General features: G+C 35.1%; 1 protein-coding gene across 1 annotated transcript in view; it reads left to right on the top strand.

The window, feature by feature from the left end:
* The first annotated feature begins 2,183 nt into the window (after positions 1-2,183).
* LOC142339547 (uncharacterized) overlaps positions 2,184-14,158 on the top strand; it is a 29,354-nt gene continuing 17,379 nt past the window's right edge. Inside the window, exons 1-3 of the mRNA XM_075389674.1 lie at positions 2,184-2,598; positions 6,994-9,760; positions 10,054-10,514. Coding sequence (XP_075245789.1) covers positions 2,437-2,598; positions 6,994-9,760; positions 10,054-10,514 — 3,390 coding nt within the window. The 5' untranslated portion in view covers positions 2,184-2,436. The remainder of the gene's footprint in view (positions 2,599-6,993; positions 9,761-10,053; positions 10,515-14,158) is intronic.

Here is a 14,158-nt window from a genome sequence, read left to right as displayed (position 1 = left end):
TTTGATGATGACGAGCAAATATTATCTATTGACGTAAAACTATACGTACCAATGTGCTGGTAAGAGAAGCTATAAAAGTTGCTCTTAGGCAAATCAAACCCAGCTGCACGGCTCCAGAAATTTCCAGTGCCCACAATGGAAAATTTTTAAGGCTAACAGTTACAAATACTCATTTAAAACTTAACTAATTCTGGTATGTCGAATCACATAATTTGATATGGGTGCATCGTTAGCTGTATTTGTGACAAACGTGAGCATGAAATCGTTTTAGGCATCAAGGTAAACATCAGAGCTTTGTTAAGATCTCTCCAAATGTGATCAAAACGAGAACTGTAGAACCTGCAACCAGAGAGGGAAACCTAGGCCAAGAAGAAGAATGTGGGTTATGCAAGAAATGGTTTCTTGCAAAATGCCAAAAAATAAAAGAGGAATATGCCAATGTTCATGACGTTGTTTGGTTTTTTACGTACTACAGCAATCAACAACCAACGAGGGAAGTTGAGGGAAACAAATTTTGAGAAAATTGCGTTTGACATTATTGGCAAAGTTTGTGGTGACCCGAAAAACTTGTTAAAATTTGCCCCTTCAATACTTAAAAATCCGGTTTTCAACGTAGAACAAGTGAACGACGATAGAAATTTGGCATTTTTGATATCAACGTGATTGTGAGCAGCGATAATCAAATTACAGTCACTGGGATCAGAAACTAAAATATAACGGAAAAATGCTCAATTTTCGCTGCTATGAACCGCTTCAGCATAAGAAACATGGTTCACAGAACTGTTTACTGGTTTTTACATGATCCACCTAAAATCAGTATCCATATGATTGGTCTTCAAAAATTGTGAGACAAACTATATATAAAATAATAGGCAGTAAAGAAAAATTGCAAAAATTGCGGATGTTAGAGTGACCTACACAAGAGGAAAACTAGAAACCTGCTTACCATCAATAAAGTCTAGTTTTCATTGTCATCTAAAATCGCACGTTGTATACGAAATAACTTGTAGGGGATGCAGTTGCACATATTTCGGGCAAACTTGCTGACATATGACCACGCGGAGGCGGAGCATCAAAAAATAGACTCGCTTGTTGTTCAGAACTTAAGCGGATGTTGTGGCACCTCAACTGTTGAGTGGCGTATAGTTGATCAGTGCAATGTGCCGAAAAAGCTCATAACTCTCGAAGCAATCCATATAGAACAACGGAAACCATTGCTTAACACGGACGATGAGTGCGGAAACCAGGAGCTTACATTAAAATACTAGTTAGCAATACTCAGGTTACTTTATCCGAAAATTACTTTTTTATCTAATTAAAAGATTGAAGTGTTTTAAACCCTTACCGAAAAGGTGGAAATTCAGAGTAAACTTTTAAGCGATAAAAGACATCGTCATGAATCCAAATTTAATAAACGAAAAAATTTATGTTTAACATAAAACAATATTTCGTGAAACTCTTTGTTTATTGTTTTGTCTCAAAATTGAATTGAATTCATTTTAATTGAAAATAAATTCTTCCCTACTGCCACTACTACTACTACCACAACTACTTTCGACCTACCATCATTTACAAAATAATTTTTTGAAACGAGCTTTTTCAATAATTCAATTGAACTTCACGCACGAAGTATTTCTAAGGGTATTATTTCTAAGGGTATTATTTCTAAGGGTAAATACCTGAACTGTTATTAACTCATATTACTGACAAGACGAAGTTCTTTACTGTAGACATTTCTTCTAAGCCGAGGCATAATAATAAAAGACGTCTAGTTGAAGTGTTCAGAAGTAAATAGTGTCATAGGTAGAATTAAAACAGAAATTTTTCCTTCCATAAATGTATCGGATTTGCTGTTCGCTTTTTTGTTTCAGGTATATTTAACCGTATGGTTATAATTTTAGTTTACTTGTTGCAAAAAAAAATTGAAGCTATAATCATTTCATCCCATTGAGGTTTTGCATGGCTTCAAATTTCATTGTTGCTGTGGTTTTTTGGGTCTTCCATTTTTGCAGGCCTCGTGCTGAGAGGAGGGCCCCTCTAGAATGGTGTTGCGCTTTTTTAAAGTATGCTTTGAATGTATTTGTAAATACATACCACTTCTGAAAGAAAGAACAATCTTTCTTTAATAGGTCTTTAATCAATGAAGGTTGCAAAAACAATACAAGTTATTATGTGACGAGTAAGCTTCTGGACTGTTTGCTAAGTTGACGCATACATGAAATGCAGAGGAAGTTCAATGTTTACTTGATTCAGAGTCTTATGGTCTAGCGGGCCATCAATTATTGTAAACAATTAACCCTGTAACAGTGAATCTGAATGAGATGAAGTGAGTGCTCTATTTTTGCAAATCCGTTCAAGTCAAGATGAAACTAAGAAAGTTATTTAATACCAATTCGAACGTTACACGAGCAAATGAAGCTACATAGCTAGTGTGGGATGCCTAAACTGGCATCAAAGGTGCTCGCTTTTTTGCAGAAACAACAGCCAACATCAACTGAACACAGCAATAAAGCAAAGAAAGATGCCAGTAGACGAACATCTTGTGATAGAAAAGAGTCACCCGATATTCACTTCGGACTAGAAGAGAGTAGCCATGACGTGAGTATTCAATATACTATACCATATGTCAGCAAAGCAGAAAATATTCTCTGATCCTCATTATTTTTTTTGAAATGTAGATGTAATTGAAGAATCTGAGCCTATTGACTTAACTGCGATGAATAATGATTGTGGGGTTAATGATATTGATATGGGTTATTTGATGTGAGATAAACGAGAATTCTGTACAAAACGCAAATCAAATATTCGTAATGAGGTTGTGCAATAATTGTTATACTTTTAGGAGCTGAATTGATCACTGGTAAGTGCTTGTCTGCTGGCTTTTGCGTTCTGTCTCTTTTGCGTTCTACTAAAGTTTTGTTTGAGATTAAGTTTCCATTTTGTTTTTATTCAACATTAATTAATTCTGACTTTAATCAACTGTAGTATAATCGTGCCTGTTAGTAGGAACTGTCAATCAAAACAATGTTTGCAAAACAATTTTTAGTCCCATATTTTCTGCGATGCAGATTTTTGAGACGAATTTTGTTTGGTTCTTTTCTAGCGGTAGTTTCATCGAGTCAAAATGAATTTCAAATGTATGCCAGCGTTTGACTAGAGATTATCAAAAAACCTAGGAACAAGTCAAGCTATATTAGAAAACGAGATGGCTCATTTGAGTCTTTGCGTACAACAGAAAGTTCCAACAGACCTCTCTATGTTACAAAAACAACTCTCAAATTTTGTCTGATAAACCGTTGAGAGTATCCGAAAGCAACTTATATGCACTTGAAAAAAAAATACTTGTATTGCTTGAACCACAAAATATAACGTCTTTTTAGGCAGACAAAAACAAAAATTTTACACCACATTCTAGAATGATTAGGGTAGTATAATTTGAAACACAGACACAGAAAAATCATACAAACCAACACACACACCCCATATATTACACAAAAAACCACCAACACCAAAAAAACTTTCCTTTTCTCTTTTTGACTAGTGGACAATGCTCAAGTTTCAATTAAGTCTTCTGTTTTTTTGTCTTCTGTTCTAAAAAAAACTGCATGTGGACGTTTTGAGACAATTCTATTGGTAAATTTAACTTTTACACTAAAGTTTGATATGTACCTTTCTGAATTTTTTCCAAAAAATTTGTCAATTTTAATATTTCATGAGCATAATGGGACAATTAATATTTGAAATCTGGCACATGTGTCATCAGGGAGATTTGAAAACTAACACTTTGAGTTTTGGACTAACAAAGCAGAAATTTGTAGCAAATGGTGCCGATTGTTTTTATTTTCATGATTTCTGACAGTTTTGGCAATCTGCCTCTACTTGTATCTAACATTTAAAGGAACCAAATCTCTGACTTGCTCTATTTCCCTCTCTATTACAAACGCATACCACAAACTTCAGTCACACACTCATACGTACACCCACACAAGCGCACGCACAGACACACAAACACATAAATACAAACACACATACAAAAAAGTTTTCTTTATGACATCTCATCTTTTTTCAAGGCTCCTCACCGTTCATCTCAGTCATGATTTTGTCTGCAAAACTTGATGTAGACTTTTTGAGGCAGCTGTATTGATAATTGTTAAACTGACACTAAAATTTGAATTGAACTTTTTTGAAGATTTGGAGGGGTCATTTGTGATTTTTCATGATCATAATGGACAATTAATTGTTCAAAATCTCGCAGAAGTGTTATCAGCGAGATTTAAAACACGTTTTGGAATCAAATGAATATTGAAATGATCATTTTTGATGTTTCGTGAGCAAAATCGTCAAATTCGTTTTCTTGTACGCGGGTTACCAGCTAAATTTAAGAACACAATTTTGTTTTTGAAAATAATTAGAAACGCAGTTTGTTGTATTTAGTAATTTTTAATTTCTAAAATTTTCGGACACTTTTTACGCTGCATCTAAATATGTCTGCATGTAAAGGAACGTTGATCTGTGTTTAAAAGCACTCAATAGGTACCGTTGAGGACATTGGTAACCAGTTAATTTTGCGTTTTGTCCTTTTCACTTTCCTAGGTAAGAGTATTTTTACAGAAGTAATTTTTTAATGTTTGTCTTAATTGGAAATAAATCGAATTTACTTTATCTTCTTTCAAAAGAAAACTATGTTCTTTATCTGATGAGTCTCAAAATAAAAAAAACAATTTGGTTTTTGATTTTACAGGAGCGTCCAAAGACTGGAAAAGATCAGTTCATTTTCAGTCCTGTGATTCATTAACTCTCTAACTCTGAAGGTCGTATTTCATTAATCTTGAGGAGATTCGGTCTATCTCTTCTGATAATATAAGGAGTACAAAAAAGGTATTTCAATCTATATTTTTTATTAATGATCTTTGTTGTTTCGATTTTCGTTTCACTAAACTGTTTGTCGTCTCCAAGGTTTCGCAGAATCTCAATTGTTTGATTGCGGGAAATAAAAAAAATTATTTGCAAAAAAACCTCTACAAGTTCGAAGCGAATCTTTTTTTCTCTTAGTTTTTTATATTCAAACTTATTTTTTTTGCTATTTGGAGAGCTCTAAATTTCCTTAAGATTCAATTTCTCATAATTGTTTTTTCGATACAGAAGAAAAGTGGCCCGTACAATGTTTTGCAATCAGTAGAATACATGGAGACGGTTTCTTATAAAAATTTGGGAAAAAGCAATTTTTTTTGTCAATTAGTAAAAATTGTTATTTTTTTTAGTAAACTCTAAAGAATTACTGGGTACAGTGCTCCTGGTTACAGTGCTACTGGGTAAGTCGTTACTGAATTGTGTTTTTCTTTTTACAAAAAGTGAAAAATTGACTGAATAAAGCCAGCCTCGCATATTTTCACAATTTTCAATTGAGAACTGGTTCTCTGACAATTTCAGAGGTTTACTTCGATAGAGTAAATTGTTGTGAACTTTAAAAAAAACATAGAGTGCTAAGATTATGAAGATCGAACTTCAAAACTTGATTTTTTAAAAAATGATCGATATAAAAGTAAAAATCTTGGTTGATCTTAGTTGAAGCGAGTACACAGGCAAAAGATGTAAAAATTCATGACATTATTTACTGATAAGAATCCTGTTGGGGAGGGAAATTTCCTAATTTGGATTTTTTTAATATTCAGAAAGCAACCGTGGCATCAATAAAGATCAACTTTAGTTGATCTTTGTTAATCAACAAAGATCAAATTTGGTCATCCTGGTTTTTCTTTTCCTTTTTCTGCGGCCAATTTGTTTAGGTTTTTCATACTAGTAATTTTCTCTCGTATTCAAAGGATTATTTTGATAATTGGGATGAGTAGCATAACTAAGATTAATCGTTTGTTTTTTCCGATGGAATTATTGTGATAGATTTATTGAAAAAAAACTGAAAGACATCATTTTTTCAAAAAGTCACGGTCGAAAGTTGCTTTTCCTAATGTTTCCGACTGTGAATAGAACTGCGGCACAATCATATTCCAGAAAAAATAGTTTCTTTGGATTTTTTGTACCAGAAAACCATGTAGTGTTTTCAGTTTTTTTGAGAATATAAGACATTCCGATAAGGGTTTTTCATCTTCTTTTTGTCTGCTTTTTATCGTCTAAGTTTTTTCGTTTCCGAAAACTTGCAATTATACCAGATAGTGTCCAGTTTTTAATTTTCTGTAAAAAGAGAAAAGCACACAGTTTTTCACAAGTTGAAAAGCGGTTACTTTTTGTAGCCAAAAAATTTTCCTTGCAGCCCGATTATTCGAATTTTGCACGATTGTTAACATGTCCGGCAGTCTACCACCTGCTATAATATGATGCCTTGGGTGCCCTTAATTGAATGTGGAACTTTCTGTGCCACGCAGAGAACAATGCAAGCCGTCTCGTTTATACTGATCCTGCAGTCTTCTTAATTATTTTTGCTTAAATGCAACAATTTTTATAGTCTAGTGCTTTGCATTGATTTGAATCACTGTATCCTAAGTTTTAATTTGCGAGAATTCTGCGGGGCGCTCAGAATCATGCGAGATTTCTTAAATTTGTAAACTTATAAAACATCCCTTAAAATACAACACCCCCCAGAGATAAAATGATTGTTTGTTTTTAAACTAAATTTGAACCCCCCCCCCCCCACCCAAAAAAATCAATAATGTGGCCGTGCATGTATATTCCGCATTAAGTGTACAGGTTTGCAAACGATATGCTATATCTAATGTGCTGAGCATATGAAATAGTAGAGGTGATGGTTGGATGAGCTAGTACTTCTCTAGTCAATTTTTATGCAAAATTGTTTTCAGTTGCTCCGATTTAAGGGATAGAAGCTGTATCGCTTTCAGTTTTCTTAATGGGTGATGTGATTATGCATGTGTATGGACTTTGTTGAAAAATCGACTGTGTTTGAGCGGAAGTTGGTCTTAATTTTATAATTGACCATAGTCAAATTCTGACAAAGAAAATTTCACTTGTAAATTTTTTTAGAAATTGTCCAAAAGGCGACCACAACGTCTATTGGACAGTTTGTCAATTGCCAATTCCAGTTGGACACAAAAACGTAAGACTTTTTTGGCGGAGCCGGAATTGCTCTCAGACTCAGATGATAACGAAGCACCACTCGCTTTTCTTGACGAATTCTCAGATCTGACTCCTCGTCGCAAGAAATTCATCAAGCCTAGAACAAATACAGCTGCGGACAGCAAAGTTAAATCTCATAGCAAACCTGGACGAACTACTTACATTCACAAGAGCCTACCTCGAAACTTTTACTCTGTGAACCAGAGAAGGAACACTATTTTACCAGAAACATTTGCTATAAATACAGCTGCTTCTGGAAATGTAACTTCTTCAGTGAGTGACAGCAAATCTAAGCTTTTTAGTCCTGTAGGGAAAGTTATATACCATCACGAGGTTTCGTCAGAAATATCTTTGGACAGTAGTGGGCTGTTCGATTCCTCATCGGCTTCTATTGTAAAGGGAATTGACCACAAAATAGTCATTTCATCAAGTGTTCCAATTGACAGTATAAGCATGCAGACCATTGCTCATTTCGAAGATAGTGTATCGACAGTTTCAACCATGAGTTTGGACGTTTCTCAAGAACAAACGTCTGCTGTAAATATTGACCATGATATGAGCACTCCATTAGCTAAACACACAAACGACAAAAGCAACGAGGAATACAATGATTCAAGTGTGACAAAGAGCAACAGTGGAAGCGATAAGAAAAAGAAAAAGAAGAAAAAGAGCAAAAAAGTTTCCAAATTAGAACGAGAAATGATCGAAGAGGAAATTATTTACATCAGAATTGGAGTGGATGGAAAAGAGGAGATTGTCCGAGAAACGGTTGTTAAGGAACCCCCGAAACCTCTCAAAGACTCGAAACGTGACGCCGTGATAAAAGAAGTCGAAGATGATGCTGAAACTGGACTACTCGAAAAGCTACCAGAAAATACCTCGACTATCGAAATTGTAGAAAACCCACACGATCAAAGCAATCATTCACTTGAAATTGATCAAAGCTGCTCGACGCTCACCTTAGCCGAAGCATCGCTTGCAGACACATCATTTGAAGCGAACACGAAAACTTTAACCGAAGAAGAAAGATTCAAATTTGTCGACAATTTCAAATTAGATGAAATTCCATCGAAAAGATTTGACACTTTCCCACGCAGTAGCTGTAAAGTAAGATTTTCGAACCATGCTGATTCAGAATCGACCTTGAATCAATGCGACAATGAAGGTGAATTCAAATACATTGACGAAGATATCCAGTCAGTTCTGGACAGTCCAGTGCGGAGAGCCAGATCAACAACTGCTATAGAGCGAGAGCTGCAGCGAAAGTGTTTTGGAACTGTCCAAGAGGAAATCATTCTTCTCCTTATGAATGCAAAACCAGAAGTCGATGTGTGTAAAGTTGATAAAAAACCTACTCTACCTGCGCAAAGTGGTTTCTCAAAGTGCTTGGCACTCGAAATCCCAAAATCAACCATTTCTCTTGCAACTGATGTTTCCTCGGCTTCAAATTTGTCTCAAATGTCGGATAGTTACCTCACCTCGGCTTCCGAAGGCAATTATGACTCTCTAAAGCGACGAACGAAAAAGAAAAGACGGAAAATAACAAAAGAAGTTGAATTAATTGAAGAGGAAATAATCGTAATTCGTCTCGATTCCAAAGGCAATGAAGTTTTGGTCAAAGAGTTAGTGCGCAAACCTTCCAAAGAGCCTTGGATTGACACAAAAAGAGCCAGGAAGAAAGGTTTGGCTAGTGACTTCGATCTGGGGATAGAAGATCCAAATGATACAGAAGCTGGCATTGCTGCACGTGAAACTGATGACTGGTTCGAGGAAGATCTTTTAATTGCAAAAGTGAATGAAGTTGGTGAAGTTAATTGGGTTCCAGAGCGGGTTAAGCGACTTTCAAAAGGATTAAAGAAAACGTCTAATGCTACTCTCATTGGCTTTAAAAATGGTGCTATTGCTGACTCAAATGACGTCATCGAGCCCTCTGAAGTGTCGCTTTTCGTGGAACCAATCTCAACTCAACTCGAAAATTCATCGGGTTCTGAGAAACCCACGAGATCTGACCCAATGGTGCAAAGTGAAAATGCTGCTAAATTTTCTGAAATCAATTTTTATTACCCAAAAGTAACCAAGAGAAGGAATAACAAATCTTTATCTGTCTGTTCATTGGATGAAATCGAAGAATTAGCATCGGAAAATTTGAAAAAGTTGGCTAGCTGTCCCAATATGTTTACACAGGGCGACATTCCAATGCACAACGCTCTATCTCAAACAGCAGGTGAATGTGAAACAAGAGTGGAGTTACCTGTTGTGACGAGCAGCAGTACATACTCAGTCCCACCGCATTTAGATTTTACGAAAAATGGATCAGAAAAAGCGAATTCAAATAATTGTTCTGATCTTTCAATATCTTGCCAACCTTCTGTAGCTTCTAAAGTCGACAGGTTCGAAACAGGACATCAAGATTTTCAAAACCTTAATGCTGAAAATGCTGCTAAACTAGACTTCGTTAATAATATTGACTACATATCCTCAAAAACATATACAGATTTACATTCAACTTGTAATCACATTGGTTCGTGTGGCATTCTGTTCCTGACTAACGAATCTAGACCCTTGCTTCAACTGGATTTTGCGCTTCAAATGAGGCAGGAACAATATCCCTGTTTGACAATATCAAGTCAGGAGTTGAGATGCAAGTCAACCGTTTCAGACACGCCCATGAGAGGTTAGTTTTGGCAACGAACGACCGAACGACAAAAGTTTTTTTGGGATCTAGATGATAACATTTTTCTTTCAGCTTTTACGGCACATTCAATCTTAGGCTGTATGCAGTAGCTGTTGTATTTTTTCTCTTAACTCTTGTATGAGCTACTATGATTTGAGTGACTCTAAACGATCGCGACGGTTTTGTTTATAATTCCAGTCCTATCTTGTTTAAATTAGCTCGTTTGAGTAGTGTAAACGGGTTTTTTTCACGTTTTGAGTCTTGATAGAGTTTGAATTGATCGCACCGTTTAGAAGCTGCGCTAAGTGGTGGCATTGAACTTGATTCTCAGAGGTGTTTCAACTCGTCTCAAAACACCGTCGGCAACTTCAATTTGCAGTTGAAAAATGACGAGTGCAGAGAATTACACAAAGATCACAGTGAGCTAAAATATGAAGATACTTGTTATTCCGACAGTGAGCTGTTGGTGATAATGACGTCACGAAAAGGCAGTCACAGATTTTTGCCCGAGTCGAGGCATGATTTTGTTGCTCAAACGCGAGACAAGAACCGTGTGTTTTCTTCATCTGCTGAGAATGTCATTAGTTCTTCTGTTCGAGGGAGCAGAGCGAAGTCACAAATCAAGAAAGAATCAAAGACCACGAAAATATCACATACGTCAATTCTACAGCGTCTGAAAAAGACTTTGTCTGTTGCGAAATCAGGACCAAAATCTACGAACAATTTGACGGTGTACAAATCAGATTTTGATAAAGTGAGTATCTTAGAAAATTACAGTTTTATCAATATCTGTGATAGCAGAACTGAGCTTTGATTGACTTTAGTCTTTTTTTAAAAAAAAATAGTGACCTCATTTGAAAAGACTAAAAGAAAGCCAATAATAGCTCCAGTTATTTCAGCTACTAAACAATAAACGAATCAAATTATGCAAATGAATATATGCCTTCCCGTTTCTAGAAACTGATAAATCTTTATAGTCAAAGAAAATTGGTTTTGTAATTTAACTTAGGTGTCAAATGTTGGATGTGCAAAACAAGACTTTTGCCCTCGAGACTTTAGTGACGACTAAGATGTCACCGCTCGCTCAGCCTTTGTTTCGTCGTGCTTTTTCTTGCCTGATTTGCATGCGTGACATCCTTTTTTCTCACCTATTGGAATAAGTTGTCGTTCACCCACGTGAATACCTGTTTGGTCACGCGTGACTTACTTCAGTCCCAAAATGATTTTTTCTCTCAAGTTGATTTTCATCGAAGTGTGGAAGCGTTGAGGTCAACTGAGGACCAGGTAATCCCCTTGAGGGGTTGGATAGCTTTACAGTACACAAGTCCAAATCAGTTATTCAGTTATAGACATCAATAATTATTAGCAAAAATATTTTTAATAAATAACATTCGGTGTCATTCTCTTCATTGAGAATCTTGCTATCTGCCGGCTGTTTTTCAATTATTAGAATTGCATTCACAAGAGCTTGATTGTGTGCGGCAAGTGTTATTTTGACTGAAACCATTTCATCTAAATTTAACTGGGTGTTTCAAAGGTAATGTGGTCTTCAATTTCCGTATGTTCAACTTTTAATTGAAAGTCAACAACCGAGAGAATGTTGATTTTGTATCAAGCGTACAAATTTTAAGAAGAAACTGGAAGATATGTTCTTTTTTTCTGACATTTTCGGCGGGTATCTCATGACATCTTTTATTATCAATGCAATCTATTAAGTGTATGTCAGTATGCTGATTAAATTTCTTTGTAACAAAAACACGTTAGTTGAGACTGGCTTAAAAAGTTTGAAATGATGAACGATTTCTGTAAATTGTAAAAAAAGGGTCAAACTTCTGTTTTTATGGTTTCATCTTTTGAATGAATTGTAAAACGAGTTTTGAAAACGTTTCATTTGCGGGTAAGAATCTCAAGCTCATTTGCTTGGTTGGATGTTAATTTTTCAAAATGGTGACTCAAATCACTCAACAAAATGACTTTTCCGCTTTAAAAGTTTGATTAAAGTTAGTTTAATTAGAACTTATGTAGGTTCCTAAAAGGTGTATCTAGAATAAACTTAAATGAGCAAGATCAATTTACCGCAGAAAGTTTTTTTTAACAGCCGGGAAGCCCTAGTTGAGGCTATTATTGGCCTTCTATTGTTTTTTACAATTTACAAAGGATTTGAATTGTATTGGGGCACAGTCTTTTTTTAAGATCTGTTCACACATTTTCATTTTTGGGGCCAAATAGGAGTAGTGATTTTGGTCACGCCGAAACAGGAAGTGGAGCAAAAAAACGAGTGGTTTTGCGGCCTGAAAATTTTTTCGTTCTAGTTTTAAAGTAGTGAGAAAACGTTGTTTGAAAAATTCGCTTTCTCGCTACTGGTTTTTTTTTCACACGCGGCAATTTCACCTTGTTTTTTACTGTTTTTTTCGATTTTTTGGATTGGATTTTTTTCTAAATTGCTTTCCCAATCCATTCATAGTTCATTCTAGGCCTAGTTTTTTGTTTGAACCAAATTTCCTTTTCTCGCTAGTGGTTTTTTGTTCACATGCGGCGTTTTGACATTGATTTTCTGTTTTTTTAATCAGATTTTTCCAATTCACTCATAGTCCCTTCTAGGTCTAGTTTTCTTTGTTTATTCAATGAAAACTCTTTGAATTGTACGTCAGGACTTGTCCTGCGATGTTTTTTTTTTATTTCGTCAAGATTTTTGTTACGATCATATGACGATCACAATCACTTCAAATCTGCTTTTTGTTCATTTGTTCATGCAATTTTAACTGAATTGCGTGCGTGGCGTCATTTTTGGTCACACGTGATTTACCTGACTCTCAAAAATGAGTTCCTCACTCTAAAATTGACGTTTCTTTACTTTAATTCTTAATTCTTTACTTTATTAATTAAGATACAAGGTCAAAATTTAGTGGTATTTAAGAGCAGCTAATAGAAACAGCAATAAGTTATACAAATTCTTAATCAAAATTTAAAATCTCGGTCCTTAATGAAAAGAATAAATTTTTCTTTTAGTCTATCTTCTTTTATCTTTTTAGACTCCAGATCTACGAAGCTATTGCGGCTTTTTTCTGGCAATTTGCCTGTTAGATTTCATGACATGATTTGATAATTTTATCAACTGATTTCGCATCTGTTTCTATCAATATTCTACGGAATGCAATTGTATTTCACCGCTAGCCAAAAAGAACTCCTGGCAGTAGTCTAGTTTTTTTGTCGCAAGGAATTGTCCTAATGCATTTCATTTCATTTTACTTTTTGTATCGTTGATTGTTTTCCATTAAAAGCATAAACCGACAATTGTCGGACAAATTGCCTTGGAACCGAATTGGGTCGATTTAATTCAGAAGGGGCTGTAACCTAATCTGCAAAAAGTCCCAAGGTGGGGTTTGAACACATGACCTCCGGAGTAATAAACTAGAGCAATTAATTTGGAATAAGAACAAACTTAATGTCCGAATGAGGGCAATTTGGATCACGTAAAGTCAAGTATGAAAAAATTACTCGAGAAAAAAGGATGTTCGAGAACAACGGCGCAAAATTGGTCAAGCAAAAATTTTGCATAAATAATACACACATTTAACATACATTTAAAATAATTGCTTCAAATTTCCTATAACAATTAAAAATAGAAGTTATTTTTTAAAAAATACATAAACTAAAGAGACATTAAGAAAAACGCAGCTTGTTTGCCGAAAGTAATATCAGGAAGTTAGTTTTAATACGAAGCATGTATGACTCAATTATTGTAGTCGTATGTGCTTATGCAAAATTTTTGCTTGGCTGTTGTGACTTTTCAAGTCACGTTTATCACGCGTGACTTCTTGATTTTTTCTCTCAGCCAGGAAATTACGCTCTCAGCCACATTTTCATGCAGCTGAACTCAAGTTGCTTGACGAGTTTACTTAAAAAGTAAAATAAAAAGTGCATAAATTGAAGCCCCTTTTAAAACCTGCTGCCCGCTAATAAACCGCGCTCACCGCTGATTGACTTAGTTATAGCCGAGTGTCCGTCTGTCGTTCGAGAAAACATTGTCTGTCAATGGTCTATAGTTTATATTGCAAGATTCGCGTGAATATTTGTTTGGTGATTTTTGGCTCTCTCAAAATTACTGTTCTTCTTTCTCTCATTCAATTTTGCTTACATTAATAAGAAAGAAAGTCGGAACAGGATATATCACTCTTTTTAGATATTCTTTGAGAGAAGTTTAACAGTACATAGTCAAAACAAATAGTTATACAATCAAATATAGTTATACAATCAAATATAGTTAAAAATACCCTTGGGTTTTATCATAAAAATGCTATTTACCATTATCTCCAAGAGACTTCTATAATGTTGTTTGAGTTATTTTTCTTAAATGTACCTGTGAATGTTGCCCTCCTAACTAATTTGATTTTATAG

Source organism: Convolutriloba macropyga, chromosome 5, assembly GCF_964194025.1.
Source record: "Convolutriloba macropyga chromosome 5, txConMacr16.3, whole genome shotgun sequence".
Taxonomy (NCBI): Eukaryota; Metazoa; Xenacoelomorpha; order Acoela; family Convolutidae; genus Convolutriloba; species Convolutriloba macropyga.
The sequence above is the reverse complement of the archived record's forward strand: the minus strand, read 5'-3'. Positions and strand labels throughout refer to the sequence as shown.